Raw genomic sequence first — 20,296 nt, 5'->3', positions numbered from 1 at the left:
ATCACTGACGATGCTCTCTGGAATTCCCCAATGCTTAATTACATTCCGCACGAATAACTTTGCAGTATCCGCGGCTAAACAGGTGGCAGGGGCAGGCACGAAGATAGCATACTTCGAGAACCTATCCACAACCACATAAATTGAACTGCAACCTTGTGCTTTCAGCAAGCTTACAATGAAGTCCATGGTTATGCACTCCCACGGGCGACTAGGCACAGGTAGGGGCTCCAGTAGTCCACCGGGTCTCTGATTGATGGGCTTGTCTTGTTGGCAAATCAAGCAAGTGCGCACATAGGCATCTACGTCATCGCGCATCTGCGGCCAGTAGAATGCACGTTCCAACAATGCCAAGGTCCTCTGTTGTCCTGGGTGACCCGCCCAAGTAGTATCATGGCACTCGTGCATCAAGCGCCTCCTCAATGTATCCTGTCGCGGAATATATAGACGATCGCCCGCAGCGCAGAGCAAACCATCATCTAGCCAAAATCTCCGCGTCTTTCCTTCCTTCACTGATGCAATCAGTTGTTGAGCCATTGGGTCACTTTTCGAAGCTTCTCGCACTTGTTCAAGAAGATCGCTCGTCGGTTGGCTCACACTGCCCTCCCAAGCGAGCAAAGCTGCAAGTTCCGCCTTTCGACTCAAGGCGTCGGCCACAACATTGGTCCTGCCTGGCTTATACTCGAGGACCATATCGAATTCTGCCAGGAAATCCTGCCAACGTGCTTGCCTTGGACTCAGCTTCTTCTGAGTTTGGAAGTAGCTTGTCGCAACATTGTCAGTGCGCACAACGAATTGTGATCCCAAGAGATAGTGTCTCCATGTGCGGAGACAATGCACGACCGCCAACATCTCGCGCTCGTGCACCATGTATCGACATTCAGCGTCGTTCAACTTCTTGCTTTCAAATGCGATGGGATGTCCTTGGAGCAACACCCCACCAATAGCAAAGTCAGACGCATCGGTCTGCACTTCAAAGGGTTGCCGACAGTCAGGCAACTTCAGCACTGGCTCCTCTGTCAAGGCATGTTTTAACTCATCAAAAGCCTTCTGACAGGCATCAGACCATAGCCATGGTCTGTCTTTCTTCAACAGATCTGTGAGCGCAGCCGCAATCTGCGAGTATCCCTTGATGAAGCGTCGGTAATAATTTGCAAGCCCCAAGAAAGAGCGCAACTCAGGAACCTTAGAGGGCGGCTCCCATGCTTGAATAGCTTCAATCTTCTTGTGGTCCATTTTGAGAGTGCCTCCTCCAACAATATGCCCCAGAAAATGAACTTCCTTTTGACCGAATAGGCACTTCTCTCGCTTGACATACAATTCGTGGTCCTTCAAAGTCCGAAACACAATCTGAAGGTGCTGAACATGCTGCTCCATCGAGTCGCTATACACCACTATGTCATCCAAATAGACGACGACAAACTTGTCGAGGTGCAGGTAGAAGATCTTATTCATTAGGGTCGAAAAGGTAGCGGGCGCGTTCGTCAAGCCAAAGGGCATGACAAGGAATTCGAACGCCCCATATCGTGTTACACAAGTAGTCTTTGCCTCATCCCCTTCTGCAACTCTCACTTGCCAGTAGCCCGATCTCAAATCCAACTTAGAGAATACATTTGCCTTTCTAAGTTGATCAAACAAGTCTGCGATCAAAGGAAGCGGGTACTTGTTCTTCACCGTCATTTTGTTCAGTGCCCTATAGTCGACGCACAACCGCTTCGACCCATCGTGCTTTGCTTGAAAGAGCACGGGCGCTCCAAAAAGAGCTTTGGATGGTTGGATGATTCCTGCTTCGAGCATACCATCCAATTGTCTGCGTAATTCCTGCAGCTCAGGAATTGTCATGCGATAAGGAGCCATTGCGGGTGGCCGTGCACCCGGTATTAATTCAATCTGATGATCTACCTCACGCCTCGGAGGTAGTTTCTTCGGCATCTCGGCGGGCATAACATCACCGAACTCCTTTAATACTGGCGCTAAGGCCTCTGGGACATCCGCGACTTTTTCTACCTCATATGTAGCACAGATTGTGACAAGAAAAGTCTCGTCACCACTTTTCATGCCTCTCTTCAATTGGAGCGCAGACACCAAACGCTCACAAGGCTTTCCTGTCATCGCAGTAACCATACAGGGCTGACCCTCACTCTCAAAGTTGACAACGTTAAGGTGGGGCATCGGCACTACCCTGTTGCTTCTCAAGAATTCCATCCCGAGGATGACTTTAAAATCATCCATGGGTGCGACTAATAACGCGATCCTTCCTGACCAGTTGTGGATCCGCACTGGTACATCCCGAGCAACGCCATAGATGGCTTTAGCCTCTGAATTAACCGCTTTCATGCGGCTCTCTTTTTGTTCCCACTGTAATCCCAACCGTTTTGCTTCTTCACGCGAGATGAAATTGTGCGTGGCACCCGTGTCTACCAATGCCTTGGTAAGTCTTTCGTTGAGCAAAAGTTTCAAATACATCAGTTCTTTGCATACCGTCGGTTCCACACTGGTTGTGGCCTTTACTGCATTCATCATCTACATTGCGCCAACTGTTGGCGCCTCTGCAAGTTGATCATCTTCCTCACCCTGAACAGCATTCGCAACTCGAGGTGCGCGGTTATCTCCATTCCCTTGACCGCGGTTTCTATTGGGACATATATCCTCCCAATGATCCCCATGGCAGATACGACAGTCACGGCGACGATAATTACCACCGTGAAAGTTATTCCAATTCTGATTATTATTTTGGCCATCTTGACGGCCATGATTCTGCTGGTTTCCCCGACCAACATTTTGTCCTTGGTCATTTCTTCGATTGTCCCTTCGGTTGTTGCGATCATTTCCCTGCTGTCTGCCTTGAAATGCAGGGTCATTCCTATCCAGCTCGGCAAGTTTCTCTGCAACTGCAAGCGCCTCAGCTAGTGTTGTGGGGTCATGCCGGATAAGTTCTTGGTTTGCCCATCCTTGCAACCCGTTACCAAAGTAAAACAACCGATCCTCATCATCCATTCTCTCCACTTCCAACATTATCGAAGAGAATGCCTTGACATAGTCATGTACTGACCATGTCTGTTTCAATGCCAATAACCTTTTGCGGGTCATTTTCTCTTAATTTTTAGGTAGAAAGTAGTCTCGCATTTCCTTCTGGAGGTCTTCCCATGAAGCTATAGCAACCAATCCCCATCGAACATCACCTAAGCGACGTCTCCACCAAAGGGTCGCTTCATCTGCAAAGTACATTGTTGCGGTGCGCAACCTATCTGCGTCCTCTTCTATCCTCGCAGCTTCTAGAAATTGGTCCATCTCGTAGATAAAATTCTCGAGATCCTTTGAGTCCCGCGTGCCTTTATACTTTGCGGGCTCAGGTAGCCTGTAACGTGGTCTCTCCACATATGTCGCAACACTGCCAGTCGGGGCAGTTCTCAACTGCCGCTCTAACTGTTCATTCTTTCGTCGAACAATATCCAATTCAGCAGCCATGATGTTGAACCGACCCAACAAATCATCAAATCTAGTGGAAAAGTCCTCCATCGAGTAGTTAAGTTTAGTGGCAAGACTTTCCACCGAGTCTTTCACTCCCTCTACTGCTGTCTTGATCTCTGCATTGAGATCTCTGAAAGCAACACAAGTTCCATTAACCAACTTCTCCATGTTGGTCACTGACCCAGTCAGCTCCGCCACATCGCGCGAGATGGCTGACACCCGATCATCGGTCATGAAGTCCTCTTCAGCAGGAACCACACTGCTTGAAGGAGTCATGGCAATCTTCTTCGGCGCCATTGTCACTCCCAATGTCGACAAGGCTCTGGTACCAACTTGTCACGGGCTGGGAAGCAAAGGCCCCCGTGACGTAGCCTCGGGCAATCACACACACCGAAGGCAGGCCTTTTAAGCGCACAAGCAACGCACAACACACGCGCACGAGCGGAAGCAAGAGTACGCGTATGCACAAGCACAAAGAGAGAGAGATGCAAAAAGCTTCTTTATAGATACTTGAAAGCAAAGTACATCAAGAGGGGAAGAGAGGGTCCGAATACACGGGGTGCTTAGGCCGTAAGGCCTTGTGGGGCACTCTAGAGTGCCAAAGAGGTATATACATCAGAGCAAAAAGGAGAAAAACATGGCGGTCCAGAGCACTCTGAGTGGGGTTTGTTAAGGACCCATGAGTCACACCCCTAGGGGTGAGACTCACAGGTTCCAACATGCCTTTTTGAAAACAAAGCGGGACACTGTTTATCCCGTCCAGGACAGGCCTCACCAAGTGTATCAAATATGGAATGCACACTGCAGGGGCCACTTTGTCCCTGAGGCAGCGTGTGTCCCACCACTCAAACAACCTCTAAGCCAAACCCAGGTGGAGCTAAAAATTGGCAAAGTGTTGTATAAATTATTAGATCCAATTAAAAATCAAGTGTGTTCAAGACCCGACCCAATTATGTGGGACTCTATACATACCCAAACCCATGAAAAGAGCAAAATTGTGTGTTCACATATATTTTACGAATTCAATCCTATCCCATCAGATATTATTCAGATCAACATTCAGAAAACCATTTTGATACCCTACCCATATGGCTCTATCTAGTTTGTAACGAACTGACATGAACCAGAGGTCCAGAACCTAGTTCGTGTTGAAACTTGTTTCATACCAAAGCCATTTGCAGCCCTAATCAAAGCTCAAACTTATACCCATTTTGGCCCCAACTTATCACTTAAAATAATTGTAGTCCTAAACCTGATGTATACCCAAACTTGTTTCGTTTCTAATATCCTTTGGGGTAGTTAACCTTTCTAACTCAAAAAAGAATCCTAAGAGCCCATTTGTTCTGTTGCCTGGAAAGAGGCAAAATGCCATCAAAGCCGTTCCCTGAGCAACGAGGAATGCAACTCGACTTCCAGGGCATTTGTCTCTCCACCCATTGAAATGAGTGAACCCCATGCTACTTTCCACTTGAAGTGTTCATTTCTCTCAATTCAGGGTGAAATAAATAGCCCTAATAGAAAAGGTTTATGATATCTAAGTTTTGCATGATTTTATAGGCTTTTCATTCTATCAATGTTTATATTGAAGTTTGTTAATGTATAACCTTGTTAGAAGATAAAATCTAACTAATTTAAAAAATGGTCCATTTAAAAGCCGATCAATTAAACTGACCCTATTAAAATTTGTCACTCCTAGACTTGAACCTAGTCTAGATTAAATTGGGTCAAGACTTGCTTATACCAAAATTCATTAACCCATACCAGCTACAATTTGTTATATCTAGACTTGAACCTAAATCAAGAACAAATTGGATTTAGATTTGTTTATACCTGAGCGTACTTATGTATTTTAACTACTGACTCTATATTTATGGAAATACTGTCGCATCACAATATTATAGGGTATAATATCATTGTTAAGATCAATGTACTCTTTTGTGTGTGTGTGTATACAAGTATATATGTATATATATACATGTTTATGTATATATCTTTATATAATACTCCATGCATATATTTGAATATTATATATATAATTATATATTTTATATATTTATTTATTATAAAAATATATATAGGGGACTAAGTCAAACAAGTTGACTTAGTCCCAACGGCTAGAACTCTAGCCGTTGGGACCTAGTCAAACTTGTTTGACTAGGCTCCCAACAGCTAGAATTATAGCTGATGGGAGGTATCTCACTTTGGTTATTTGAGAGGGGTTCTTCCCTCTCTTGCCTCTTTCCTCCCCTTCTCTTCTATAAAATGGGATGTATTCATGTGTAAGGGTATGAGAGTGATGGGTAGTATTAGGTACTTTATGTTTTGAGAGTTATGTAGTGAGTAATTTATGTAATTTTTCATTTTGTATCTCTAGTGTCCAGTGTTGTGAAAAATGCGCTTTAAGGCGCAAAAAACGCGCTTCACCTCAAGGTGAGGGGCTTTTTGCCTTGAAGTGCAAGGCTAAGGCACAAATGTGTATGAGACGTGTGCCTCATACGCCTTGGGGTGCACGCCTCGCTACCATGCCTCAAGGTGAGGTGCACACCTAAATTAAATAAAATAATAAAAAGAAAAGGGAGGAGGGAGGCCCGATGTTAGGGCACCCCTCCTCCTTTCGTCTCTCCTTCCTTTTGCTCCTCAACCCCCACCCTCCTCACCACTGGCGGCAGCTACCACCAGAGGCAGCCACCACCAAGTACGTACTTTCTTTCCTCCTGCTGCTGCTGCTTCTTCTTTGCTCTTCCTTTTTTCTTACTTTTTCTTCTTCTTCTTCGCTCCTTTTGTTTTTCTTCTGTACTTTTCTTCTTCTTCTTCTTCTTCTTCTTCATCCTCTGTGCAATTAATTGACTGTGCATGTGATTATGTATGTACATATAATTAACTCCGTATGTGTTGATTTTTGTAAAGATTGTGTGTCCTACTCCTATTCGTGAATGTTCTATTGACTTTTTTCACTTTTCACCTTTTTCAATTTAAATCTGGATCTGATGGTGCCTTGAAATTGTCTGTTTGTGATATTAGAACACAGAAACTGAATTATATTGTCAGTAGGGCCATCAATAAAATGGAATTGGTTTAGTGGTGTTAAGATTTTCATAAACTGGAATCATAAGCATGTATTAAGTTAAGATTTTCAATCCTGTAACTTAGTGAATATGGATTTTTTCTGTATACTATTCTTTAAACATGTATTAAGTTAGTGAACATGTATTAAGTAAAGATTTTTTTTCTGTATGCCTATGTCACATAGGTGCTGGTGCAGGTGCGGGTACGGGTGCAGGTGCGGGTACGGATGCAGATGCAGATGCAGATGCAGATGCAGATGCAGATGCAGATGCAGATGCGGCACTTTAAAAAAACTTGGGTGCGGGGGTGCGGGGAGTATATATATAATTTTTAACAGTTTTAAGTTAACACTATGTGTATTTGTGTGCATTTATGTATTTATATATATAATAAAGATAAAAATGGACTTGATTAGGGTTAACTGAATCTACTTTTGGATAGAAATGGACCTCCGTGTGGTTGACTTCACCTAACACACAGGAAGTTGTGTCCAAGTGTCGTACCCGCCTGGGTGCGGGTGCGGTGCCCCGTAAAAAGAGTCCGTGTGACATAGATGTACGCTATTATTATTGATTTTCTTCTAAGGAATTTTTTCTATCCAGCTTGTGATTCTTACATTATATCTTTGAAGCTTTTTTATGGCTTGGCTTTTAGAAATTGCAGTCCAATTTATGATGGTTATGTTGTGACTTTGAATTTTATTGTCTGGTAGAAGACAAGTCAGTTTGGAAATAATCTGAAAACTTATTGGTTGTTGCTTCATCAATAAATCATCTCTTCTATTTATTTGTATTTTTAGATATTTTTTAAATATTTTTTAAGTTAAAAAAAAAACACTGAGGGTTACGCTTTACGCCTTGAGGTTTACACTTCGCTTTGGTTTTTGGTGGAGCACTTCGCTACACCTCAACGCTTTTCACAACATTGCTAGTGTCCATTATGACTAGAGTTATTCAAAGTAGTCTTTCTTTTGTATTCTTATTGTTGATTATGAATAGAATTATTCATTCACTTTTCCATGTAACCTTTTAGCTCTCATACTTTTATCCAAATGTTTTATGTTCTTGGAGACCATTATGGAGTGTGTTGGGATCGGTGTCATTTCGTGATATGGTACCAGAGCAAGGCATCATGGTCGTGAAAAAGATTTGTATTTGTGAATGATATGGATTCAAGGATTTTGTATTCTTGTATGTATATCTTTGTCGTTCTATCTTTATATGTATGGTAGATGTTTTTTCTAAATAGGTTATCTTAAAATTAAATATTTTTTCTTTTGAAATTAGAATATGCAGATAGGGAGATTTGCTATGCTTTTTGAAATTAAAACTTGTCTTGGCATGACTAAAAAAATGAAGAGATGAAGTATTGGCCGAGACTAAGCCTGATAACAATGCAAGGACCTCCGGATCAAGGACTGAGCTTCTAAATGAATCTGAAAATGCTCTTTGACAATGATACCCAAATGAAAACGTAATCACCCACGGCAAAGTTGAGCTACTCATACCTCTGATTCGCATAGCTTTTTTGTCTACTCTGCGTTGCGATTAGATGATGGTGAATCAATTGCATCTGATCTACATAGTGTTGTATCACTTTTGAGGATTCTACTGCCCTAACACCAACTTCATTCCAGCACACAGGAGATCTGCGAAGCCTGCCATATAAGGTTTCATATGGGGACATACCAATATTGGCATGATAGCTACTATTATAAAAAAACTCTTGCAAGTTTCATGCATGTCTCATGCTCTTGCTCAATCTAACGCGCATGATCTCAATATATCCTCGAGAGTATGTATGATTTTATCTGATTGTCCATTTGTATGAAAATAAAAAGTTGTACTGAACTTCAATATGGTACCCAAAGCTTTCTGCCGCTGATTCTAAAATCCAATGTAAAACGAGGATCGTTATCTAACACTATCGATAGGGATAATCCATGTAATCTGAATATCTCATCTATGTATACTTTTGCCAAGCTCTTTAAAGTCTTATTGGTTTGGATTGGCAGAAAATGTGCACTCTAGTCAGATCGTCCACTACCACCCAAATTATGTCATGCTAGTGTCGGGTTTTGAGCTGCCCTACGATAAAATCCATCGTAATATCATTTCATTTTCATTCTGGAATGTCCAATAATTGCAGTAACGTAAATTCATTTGGCACTATTGTAATAAACAAGGGCATATCAAACAAGCATGTCTCAAACTCAATAAAAAAATGGCTTCCGCTGGAGAATCCACATCTAAGAAAAATAAAAAGACAAATAGAGATCTTTAAAATTTCATTACTCAACTAACAGAGGCACTCCAACAATTTCTCAAGACATCTTCTACTACAAGTATTTTTTAAATGTAACATAATACAAATAGTCACCCTTTGACATGACCGGGGACGAGCCCCATACATCTGAATGCACTAACTCAGAAGATATTATTTGCAAAGATTGCATTATTGAGAAAATGAAATCAATTCTATTTTCAAATAGAACCTTTATTTCTAAAAAACATTTTGAGTTAGTGCATTTGGATGTATGGGGGCACATCCCCGATCATGTCAAAGGGTGGTTATTTGTATTATGTTGCATTTACTGATGACTTCACTAGATATTTATGGATTTATTTCCTAAACTTCAAATCAGATGTTTTCTCATGTTTTACAAAATTTCATATGATTATTAAAAAACAATTTCAAAGCAATATTTTTATACTAAGGTCTGACTCAGGTGAAAAATATACGTAAAAAAAATCAAAATTATTTAAAACAAAATAAAAAATTGCATCAAAGATCTTGTCCTAAGACTCTACAACAAAATGGGTTGGCGGAAAGAAAAAATAGACATATCATAACAATCACTAGAACCCTACTTATTTCTAAATATTTGAGTTGAAGTCGTCTTGACCTCAATCTATTTGATAAATATAATGTCTTCATCCTCTTTGCAAAATATTTCTTCATTCGAAAAAATATTTAACACCACCCAATTTGTTTGCAAATGTTTTGTTCTTACTCATAAAAATGACAAATTATCTCCAAAAGCATTTGAATGTGTTTTTGTTGGGTACGGTGAAACTCAAAAAGGGTATAAGTGTTTTGATCTTAAACTTAACATACTATAGGTAGGTGTTTTGATCTTAAACTTAATATACTATATGTTTCTAAAGATGTAACTTTCTTGTAAAGTTAAAATGGTTTTGATAAAAAAGATAACAAAGAGAAAGTAAACTACAATTTCTTCTTTGATCTTTTGCCAAAAGAATAACATAGTTCCTATGAATCAAATGATTGTGAGATAAATCATGATGGTAATTATATTTGTGATAACTCTTTAGATAATGATGTTGATAATGGACATTGACATGTTGATGATAATATAGAGTCATCTCATAATAATGATAATATGGTTGAAAATTCCTCTAATGATATGCAATGTCTATACCCAGCGTGAGCAAAGTGATCAACCTTGTGCTTATGAAAGGTACTCACACGGTCTACCCATAGAACAATCAACCCGTATGAGATCCTATTGAGTTTTCAATCCACCAAATAAGTTTGTATCACATGACTCATTTTCTCCAAACTATAATGGCACTTCACTTTTATCATGAACTATCACATTACAATGAAGCTAAAAGCTATCTTCATTGGATTGAAGCCATGAACATAGAACTAGATGCCCTTTGTAAGTCTCGCTTGGAAAATAGTTAGCCTACCATTAGGAAAGAAACTCATAGGATGTAGACTAAGTCACACGGACTCGGCTAAAAGGTCAGTGCACCCGCGTCGAGACGCCCCGACACGGGTGAGGCTTCGAACACGGGACGAACACGGTCAACTAAGTGTCGGACTCGATCAACGGGTCTGAGTCCTTCCACATTTTGGACTCGGTCAACTTTGACCAAGTCTATTTTTGTCCATTTATTAAAATTAATTTGGACTCGGGTCCAAATCCAAAACGTATCACACTCACAAGCTTCTTTATGTGTTATATTTTGGTATGTTTGTGTTATTACTTCAATAAAATTACTTTTTTATTTTTGCTTTAAAATTTACAATCTTATTATTGTTATATATATATATATAGTCGTGTCCCCGTATCCAAAAATTTTGAAATTGCTCTGCACCCATGTCGCACTCGTACTCGTACCCGCACCCATGTGACATAGGATGTAGATAGGTATTTAACGTAAAAAATAAAAGTAATGGTTCTCTTGAAAGATACACAACTAGGTTAGTTGTCAAAGGGTATAATCAAGAATATGTGATTGATTATGAGGAAACCTGTGCATTGACAACGAGAATGACTAGTGTAAGAACCCTAATAGTTGTTGCCTTCATGCAAAAGTAACCATTTACCAGTTAAATGTTAAAAATGCATTTTTAATAGAAGACTTAATGAAAAAGTTTACATAGATCCTCCGCCAGGGTTTTCTTGTGATTATCATATCATCTACATACAATAGTAGAATAACGATGCTAGTACCTGTATTGACAAAAAGAGAGTCGATGAAATTAAAACTATCTGAAAGAAAAATTTAATATGTCAAATTTGGGCATTTGAAATATTTTTTAGGTATTAAATTTGCCTACCCACCCAGAGGGTATATCTTATCTCAAATAAAACTTGTTGATATTTGTGATAAGTTGAGAATTTCTAATGATAAGAAGGTGGAGACTCCTGAAGTTGCCGATGCAAAACTCAAAATAGAAGATGAAACCTTAGTTGAAGATTCTACTCCTTACAGACAACTGATAGAAATCACTCACCTAATTATCTATCACCAAATCAAATATAGCTCATATTGTTCATTCAGCAAGTTAATTTCAGCATGCTCCAACCATTGTGCACATCCATTGTGCACATCCATTGTGCGCTATTAAGGATCACCAGATACATTAAAAACTCCATCACTAAAGGGTTTTTCTTATCATCATCTTCACCTTTAGATTTACTTGATTAATTTGATGCAGATTAGAGAAGAAACCCTAATGATAGAATCTCAACAACTGGTATTTTGTTTTCTTAAGGGATTCTTTAATTTTTTTTGAAGAAGCAACAGAAAGTTTTATTATCCTCTACTAAAGTTGAGTATCGTGCAATGGCTGCGATAACCATGGAGCTTGTATGGCTAAGGAATCTTCTCAGAGATATGGGTGTAAACATCTTTATCTTTCGAAGATGTGTTGCGACAATAAAAGCGTAATTTATATTGCAAGCAATCACACCTTCCATGAGCTAACAAAGCACATTAAGATGAATTGTCATTATGTGCAGGATAAATATATGAGAGGGACTATCGAGTTGTTGTATGTTACATCTGAGTATCAGCTTGCAGACTTAACTAAAGTTCTTCCTGCACCTTCGTTTCTCTTTCTCCTTAACAAACTTTCAGTGATCACACCGTAAATTTGAAGGAGGGTGTTAAAATATAGTTATATATATTGTTATAATAGGCAGTACCCATCGGGGGTATTTTGTTCTTTTTGTCTATGTAGTAGGGTCTATCCAATAGGGACATATTTGTATTTCCTTTTATTTTTATCTTTGTGTTATTGTGTAAGGGCTCTATGGTCTTTTGATCATAAAGCCGTTGGGAGCTCCCAATGTCTCTATTGGGAGCTCCCCAAGGCCTCCTCCTTGTATATATAGAGGGGTTTATCCCCCTCTCTAGTTAGCTTTTCTTAAGCATTTGTTAGTCAATAAAGACATTTTTTTAATTGGTTTTGTTCTCTTTATTGGCCATTAGTAGCCATTGTATGCATTTCTGTGCTTGTGTGTTCGTGTATTGGATTTTGCACATTGTATTGTCCTTGAAGTGGACTTGTATTTGTGCTTAGGCACATTCTTTTTTCATCTCCGCTTGTTTCATTACCGTGGGTTGGGGTTTGGGGGGGGAAAGAGAGAGAGAGAGAGAGAGAGAGAGGTGATGAAGGCTGGATTTGAAGGGGTGACACATGGCAGACAAATAGAGAGGATGTGGGGCCCATACTTAGGAAAACCATGTGCTCACCTCAATATCCTAAGAAAACAAGTGTTTTCTTTTTTTTATTATTATTATTATTATATTTTTTGTGTTTACATGTTATCCATGGGCTGGTTCCGTTGGTACGGGATGGCAATGTGGTTTCAAGAAAACAGGTTAACGATACGATTTTAGTATATATATATATATATATATAGAGAGAGAGAGAGAGAGAGAGAGAAACTTCAACATATTTACAATACAACCCATATTCATACAAGATAACAAGAATAAAATTGATTTAACAATAAATACATTTATGGACCTTTAATAACCCCTCTATCAACACCTTCATATTTCTGGAATTTTTTACATTGTTTTAGTTTTATAACATATAAAACTGCCACTTTGGGGTCTTACTATTCCAAGCACTTGTTTGAACAAATGGCCTTCCATATAGAAGCCTAAATACCAATCTGTTATGGTCACACCTAAACCTAGGGATGTCAACGGTATGGGTCTGGGTCAGATATCCAACTGAGCAAAACCCATTTAGTCAGATTTGGTAAAAAAATCTTGAATCATAATATGTGATCAGGTCGGATTATGTCACATGGATATGGCTGAGGATACGGGGAAATGGCTATTTTTATAAAGTTCTCATCGTGACTTTTATATAAAGGGATACGGAACAGGAGTCAAAATGGAGTATTTGTGTGACGTAGGTCGGATACAGTATTGCATGGTAAAATCTGATTGGATTTGGACTTGGTTCCAGTTTTATATGCTGATTCGGTCGGATCGTTTTGGTTTTAAAAGGTATACAATTGGAACGCAGATGATGTCCCAGCTACAATCAACGAAGACGACACCATTTTTATGATTGTTTTACCATGTGTCCATTCAGCTTTTAAGTGTAATAAGTGATATAAGGTTGGATTCAAAAAGGCTTTTATCGTAATAACTGGATTCAGGTTCAGTTGGAGTGTTTTTACATCCAACTCTGATCTGAACCCAAAACTGAATGGAAGAATGAACAGTCAGATCTGATATTAACTACATCCCAACAGAATTTGACTTGTATGCATCCCTACCTAAAACACAAAAAAACCTAATCATTAACGAACAGGTTTCCCTGAGAGTAGTCTAACTTCCCATAATGCATAAAGAGCCCATGAAATCATACTTGGCTTCTAACAACCTATAAATAGAAATCATCCCAAGCACACTTACCGATTGAAATCATCGACTAGATTGATTGTGATATTCGGCTTCCAATATGAAACCCATTCTGTGGGGCCATTATCCTCGTCAGTAACAGAACTTTTCTCACTCACCTGTACATAGTAAAACTAATTTTATTCATCTACTGAATTGTATTATTGCAACCATAAGAAAGATATGATGATGCAGCTGCACAGATTTTAGTTTCTGTAAAACCATGAAGGAAAAACTGAAATGAAAAAACTACATCAAAAGAATGACACTTAAAAATATGTGTAGTTTCCAAATATTTTTATTCATCTATGCTTTCCAACCTCAATTAATAAACAACAATGTGAACAAAAAGCTACACACTTGACCAGCCTCATTTAACCAGGGAAGACGATGTCCCAAGTTAAAACACATCTCAATCAGGAAATATGTCCAGCTCCAACTCATCCAAAGTAAAACCATAGTCATCTCAAGAAAGTAAAGAGCAGTTCAGACAAGCACAACTTTTCTTTTTTTTGGCAGATATATATATATATATATATATATATAGAGAGAGAGAGAGAGAGAGAGAGAGATTCTGGACTGCAGTAACAACACAGACCCAAACACTCTACATGCATAAACCAGATATTTTAAATATCGTGTTAGTTACATGTTTGATTATTGACTGAGATAGTGTACATTTGCCTCATTTTTCCTATGGAAGCATATTTCTTAATTGCTTATCCATCACTATTTGCCATTTCAACATAAAAAGATACATTTTACCAAATGCAGCCTTTTGTTTTGGTGTGTCAGTTACTGCTATTATGTTATACTGACATCTAATCACCTTCTTGCTTCATCGGACTTTTACCCAACATATAGTCATTTCCAAACGCACACATTAAAACCCTCATCAACTGTTTGCCCCATATTCTTGCCAAGATCATCATGGGGTATCCCAGGTATCACAACAAGTATTAGATTACCTGACCCAATTCATATATGGTCTGAACAATCCACTATAAACTGAGGCCGAGAGGAACTCAGGTCCCAACATGGGTTGACATCTTACCAGTTCCAGCTTATGCTTGGAACTAAGCCCCAACATAAGCTTACAAAAAAATGTACAAGCATATAGGGATAATGTTTGCTACCCTCGTGGGTTCCAATAGAGAGCTATTTCTTTTTTGCACATTTGACCCTGCATCATGTTTTTCCTACATGTACGTCAGATTTTCCAGGGTTTGAAAAATCAACAGCCTACACTACCGAATTTTCAACCCTCAAAAATTTGTACTTTTACATAAAAAAATATGATCCAAGGGTCTATCCTTCCTATTTTGACCATGCTGAAAACATCTGTGGGGTCAAGTTTGGTCAAAACAACCTCACCCTATGAGTTTGGACCCACAAGGATAGTCAATGTTCACACACACACACACACACAAAATATATATATATATATATATATATATATATATATATATATATATATATATATATATATATATATATATATATATATATATATATATACTGATATATAAGTGAATGTATAGGGGGAGAGGGAAAGCAATAGCAAAGAAATAGATTAAATCAAGTGAAAGGTTCCCACCCTCAAGCTGCTCAATCTACAAGGAAGAAGGTGACAGGATCTACAATAAGACTAATTACTCTATGGAAGTGAGAAAGCAAACCTTAGATGCCAATTCATCCTTTTCAGCACTTTTTGAATCACTAAGCAAGCTCCTTTTTTTATCTGCCTTTGACTTAGGCAAGTATGTCACAAGAGCTGCAGAGGAGCAACATAATGCATAAATGTTTCTCCCAAGCAGTAAATAAGGCAACTAATAGCAGACCATAGTGATGATAAAAATTAAATTTAAGAAAAAGAGAACGGATTTACGATGTGCTCTTCCAAACGCATATAGAGGTTGATACTCTGGATCGTTAGGATCAGGTGGGTAACCAGACCGAGCAAAGTAAACATGAGCGTATAAGCTCCCATTATGCTTAAGGCCCTGAAATAAGTTCATATAATCATTAACCGAAAAAATAAAACATGTAAGCCACATCAAACAGATTAAAATAAATGTGTGTTGATACCATCCAATAAAGTGGAAATAATTAAATGAAGTAGATTCTTATTACATTTACATGGTTGAAAAGTCGAGTTTAAAGCAAATTGCACATTATCGTTTTCTAACAGTATCTACCCAATGAAAAGGCAATTAGCAAATGTCATTTGTCAATACCTCTGATGGAGAGTACATGAATGAATATGATCTACTGCTCTGTGGTCCCCAAACTGCATATGGGATGTTTGCCTCATGCCAAACTAGGGAACCCTCATTGCCGAAATCATTAAATTTTTCATGCTCGGAAAGATAAAGCCACATGTCCTGATCATACAAAAGCTCGCTGTTAAATAAATCAAGTTGCAAAAGTTCAAAGTGTTATTAGCTGAAAGACTAAGCTAGAAATGGCAGGCATATAAAATCTGTAAAATAAAAAAAGAAAAGAACCATATGCAAGAAAACTTGATTGAAGCGAATGTGGTAGGTTTCGCATATGAAAAATGAATAAACCGATGAAATCATATGAAGCAATATCTACAGATATTTTCTCTAGCTACAAGAACAAATGGTGACTGCTGAGTGCTGAAGATCAGAAGATGAATGTAACCCATTCGTAGCCAAAAATAATTTCCCAAGCGGACTCCATTTTGTTTATTCCGGACACCAATTGCATGAAGAAAACAGTAAAAAAATAGATTTTCATGTCAGGCCTTAAAGACGTGGATGGAAGAATGATGTCAGTGTTACAGTATAAAAGTCTCACTCTATCCATCATCTAACATGATCAACTGATTGAATGTTCTATGAAGGAGATATGATGACATATAAAAGGAAAATAGACAGAGCAGAGTTGGGAATGACATGGAAAAGTAATTTTTTCATATTACAAATTTAACCTTTCACAAATATTAAAATAAATAATGTCATGTACTTTATATGTTAAGTTTACTATTAGAGAGTGCTTAAGTGTCTTGAACCTGACCATAAGACTGAACAAACAGTATTTGGAATAGTATTTATTAAAAAGATGATAAACCTTGACCCTGTTGAAAGGTGGTCACTTTTTATTATGGCCAAGTTACAGGGGTATCCCCTCTCAGGTTTGAACCCAAGAATGGCCACGGTGGTAAAATTTATCACAGACCCCAGCTTCTAAATTAAATCTTCAATATGTAATTTATCAATAAATACCCATCCCCAAAAAATTGATTACAAACAACACACTCCATATTCTTGCTAGGCATATTTTAGTCCATTCAGCTATTGGTTTTATCGTATCAAATATCTTGTAATTTAGTTATTGTTTGATGTGTAATAGGAGTTGTGCATGTGGCATATCCTTATAATTTTTGTTTGTTTCAATGATTGTTTGTATTCAGCCCACATTAGAGCTTTACCATAAATAAAATAAGAACTGCAGCCTCTCAACCTGAGAACTTTTATAGAGGCCCACGAACTCCTGCTGTGCCTCCTCTTCTCCATTAACTTCAATCAACAGCAAGGTAACAAGGTTTACATGGTATCTGATCTTCAACAGCAAGTCATTCATATTGATCTTCAGTTCCTTGTCTATTAAGGTACCTACCTCTTGCCTTATTTCTCTTTATCTTCCTTTCTCTCCCTTCTTGTTCCCTCATTGCTTCTAATCTGTTGTTTCTAAATTCAACCTTATTTCAATCCTTCTTTATTGTCTAATCTGATGGTGTTGCTTCCTCTTTCACCCATCGTACATATTTCCTTCATACAACTTCTCTTTTTCATCTCTCCTTCAATATCAAAAACCCAAGGACAGCGACATCAAAATCTGCTTTACGGACATCTTTCCGTTATCTGAACATTCGACCCGCTCACATTAGTCTTCGGTTATTGCAACTTACAAGTCTCTTTCAATTCGTGCATGTGAGGCCAACCACTCACAGAACAGATACGAACATCTTCAGTAGCTTCTGCTGAAACCAACACCTTCACTCGGGGGGGGGGGGGGGGGGGGGGGGACTGCAGGTGGTTGCTTTGAATTTGACTTAGTCAAATTCTCATTATTCCAGTTTGTTTTCTGACATCTTTACCTTTGCCTTCTCTTCTTTATCATGAGTTCCCATTCGGCCTCTTCCTTGTTTGTGCCTACTTTCCCTAAGGTTAATATCAAACTTATTGTGCCCAACTATATTCTGTGACAGAGAGTCGCGCCTACCCATATAAGGGATTTACTATATTCAAGGTTCAAACTAAAGCTAAATTCTTGAGCTTCCCGAATTGAAACAAGCAATGAACTCGAGGAGATGCTGGATGGATGCACTCTCTGTTTTTTGTAGATATAAGTACCTATAACATAAACCCCGACAAATCAAAAGCTTATTTCGCCTAAATCCGTAAACTCATTGTTAGTTAATCATTTCCATGTTAAAAAACGGTTATTTCCTAAGCTAAAGCGATCGATAACCCAAAAGGAAATACTGAATCGTGCACACGTATTCGTAACACAAAGGTTCTCAAAGTACAACGTCGGATGAAACAACACATGCAGTTCCTAACACGCCTAAATCCCCAAGCACATCATTTTATTCAATCCAACGTTCAAATCCTCATATGGAGAAACTATTCCGCCGCAAACACGGTCGCAATATCGAACAATAATAATTCCCACAGAATCTCCACAGTTCTCTTCAGATCACACAAAAACTCACACTAGAGAACGACAATCATCACACGCACAGGACAATGGATTAACAAACAATAACTCAAACACTAGAGATGCCGTCGAGATAGCCGATAAAAAGATCTCTCGAGAAGTTAAACCAGTAAATAAAAAAAACAAATAAACGGCAACACAGAAGCAGAGAGAACCGATCAATCAGCCACGGCAGGAAGCCGATCGGGGAATTAGGGTTCGGAATCGAGGGCCAGACCAGGGGTTCGCCTCTGGGGAAGAGGTTGGACATGAGCTCGGAGGGCTGCGGCGGCGGCTTCTTCGGCGAGAAGAACTTCATGGCGAAGTACCAGAAGACCGCCATCCTTATGACGCCCGTGATCGCTTTCCCTATCCCTTGCTGCTGCTGAGGCCGCTGCTGCTGCTGCTGCTGCACCGCTCCTGATGCAGACGGCGCCATCCCTTCCCCCCTTCCACCGCCTCTCCTTCTTCTCTGTCCTCTGTGTACGTGGATCAGATGATCTAGTGACGAACGATCTCTCAGAGAGATTGGATCCGAGAGACCAGAAAGAGAGGGATACGGAAGGGGAGAGGGAGAGAACGGAAAGAGGAATGACGACGTGAGCACGACTCTTGGATTTATTGCATCGTCGTGGAATCTCGACGGTTGGCTCTCGAGATCGACGGATGATGATATGTTTCGGGGACTCACTTTACTTCCATCGCACTCGTCTGCGTAACACGAGAGCATGAAGACATCGAGTTGAATTGTTAAAACAAGTTGGTAAATTTTCTTGCTGCCACGTGTGACCTAAATCCTAAAAATCCGGACCAGTGACATGTGTGACTAAAGGTTGACACGAGATTGTTTCTTTCCACCGTGTTTTCTTATGCTCTCTTTCATAGTATATAGGGTCTCTTTCTTGCAAGGGGGTGAAACAAACATGGAGAAACAGGTAGGTGTTAAACGACACTTGTTAAATAGGTTTTTTTATTTTATTTTTAAATTTTGATTATACATATGTGATATATGTACTTGATTTTATAGGGATCAGCTCTTTTAAGTGTTCTATTCCGATGCATGAGTGGGTTTTTATAAGGTTCAAAAATTAATATGTAACAAAAATTGTAAATTTTCAAAGCTCCAAATATCATTTTTTTCGTAAAAAACACATGATCCAGGCATGGGTTCTTTATAAATCTAGCATGCCCAACATATTTATAGAGTCAAACTGCGAAAAAATACCCAAAGAGCAAAAAAACTCATTTAGCATGTATCATTTAGCACCTACACATTACTCAACAAACATATATATATATATATATATATATATATATATATATATATATATATATATATATATATATATATATATATATATATATATATATATATGCTACGATCGATTTGACAGGATCAAACGCTCTCAATATATCATAGGACCCACTTAATATATGCAAGAAAGCAGTTTTCTTCTCAAAATGGTTTCCTGCCTTCTCTTGATAAATCACTTTCCCTCTAGAGTAGCTCTTTCAAAGGAAAGAGGCTTCCCTTAAGAGGGAGTGTAACAATCACCCTCTTCAGTCACTACAAACAATTTTTTCGCAATTTAGGATCTTAAAGTGTATATATAAACAAAAAAAAATGTCATTAAGATATTAAAACTTGTTAAAATTGTCACATGATGTCTATAATCTATGTGTGTCAATGTCTTGTTATGATTTAAATGGCCCGTCAATTTTTTTCATATCACCAAATTGACAGGATATCGCGAGTTCGAAACCCATCAAAGGCATTCATTCACCTTCGTTGCTTCAAAGTCTGCCCTAGGGTACTACCTAGCTAGTAAGCATCAAGAATTCATCAAACC

At 38.8% G+C, this 20,296-nt stretch overlaps 1 protein-coding gene across 1 annotated transcript in view; it reads right to left on the bottom strand.

Annotated features, from left to right (window-relative positions):
* LOC149817392 (uncharacterized) overlaps positions 1 to 19,036 on the bottom strand; it is a 33,766-nt gene extending 14,730 nt beyond the window's left edge. Inside the window, exons 1-5 of the mRNA XM_089987394.1 lie at positions 18,685 to 19,036; positions 15,956 to 16,102; positions 15,607 to 15,721; positions 15,398 to 15,492; positions 13,734 to 13,837 (exon numbers count right to left, since the gene is read on the bottom strand). Coding sequence (XP_089843520.1) covers positions 13,734 to 13,837; positions 15,398 to 15,492; positions 15,607 to 15,721; positions 15,956 to 16,102; positions 18,685 to 18,885 — 662 coding nt within the window. The 5' untranslated portion in view covers positions 18,886 to 19,036. The remainder of the gene's footprint in view (positions 1 to 13,733; positions 13,838 to 15,397; positions 15,493 to 15,606; positions 15,722 to 15,955; positions 16,103 to 18,684) is intronic.
* Between the last annotated feature and the right edge of the window lie 1,260 nt (positions 19,037 to 20,296).

The sequence above is a fragment of the Nuphar pumila genome, chromosome 14 (genome assembly GCF_984573655.1).
Source record: "Nuphar pumila chromosome 14, dmNupPumi1.hap1.1, whole genome shotgun sequence".
Taxonomy (NCBI): domain Eukaryota; kingdom Viridiplantae; phylum Streptophyta; class Magnoliopsida; order Nymphaeales; family Nymphaeaceae; genus Nuphar; species Nuphar pumila.
The sequence above is the reverse complement of the archived record's forward strand: the minus strand, read 5'-3'. Positions and strand labels throughout refer to the sequence as shown.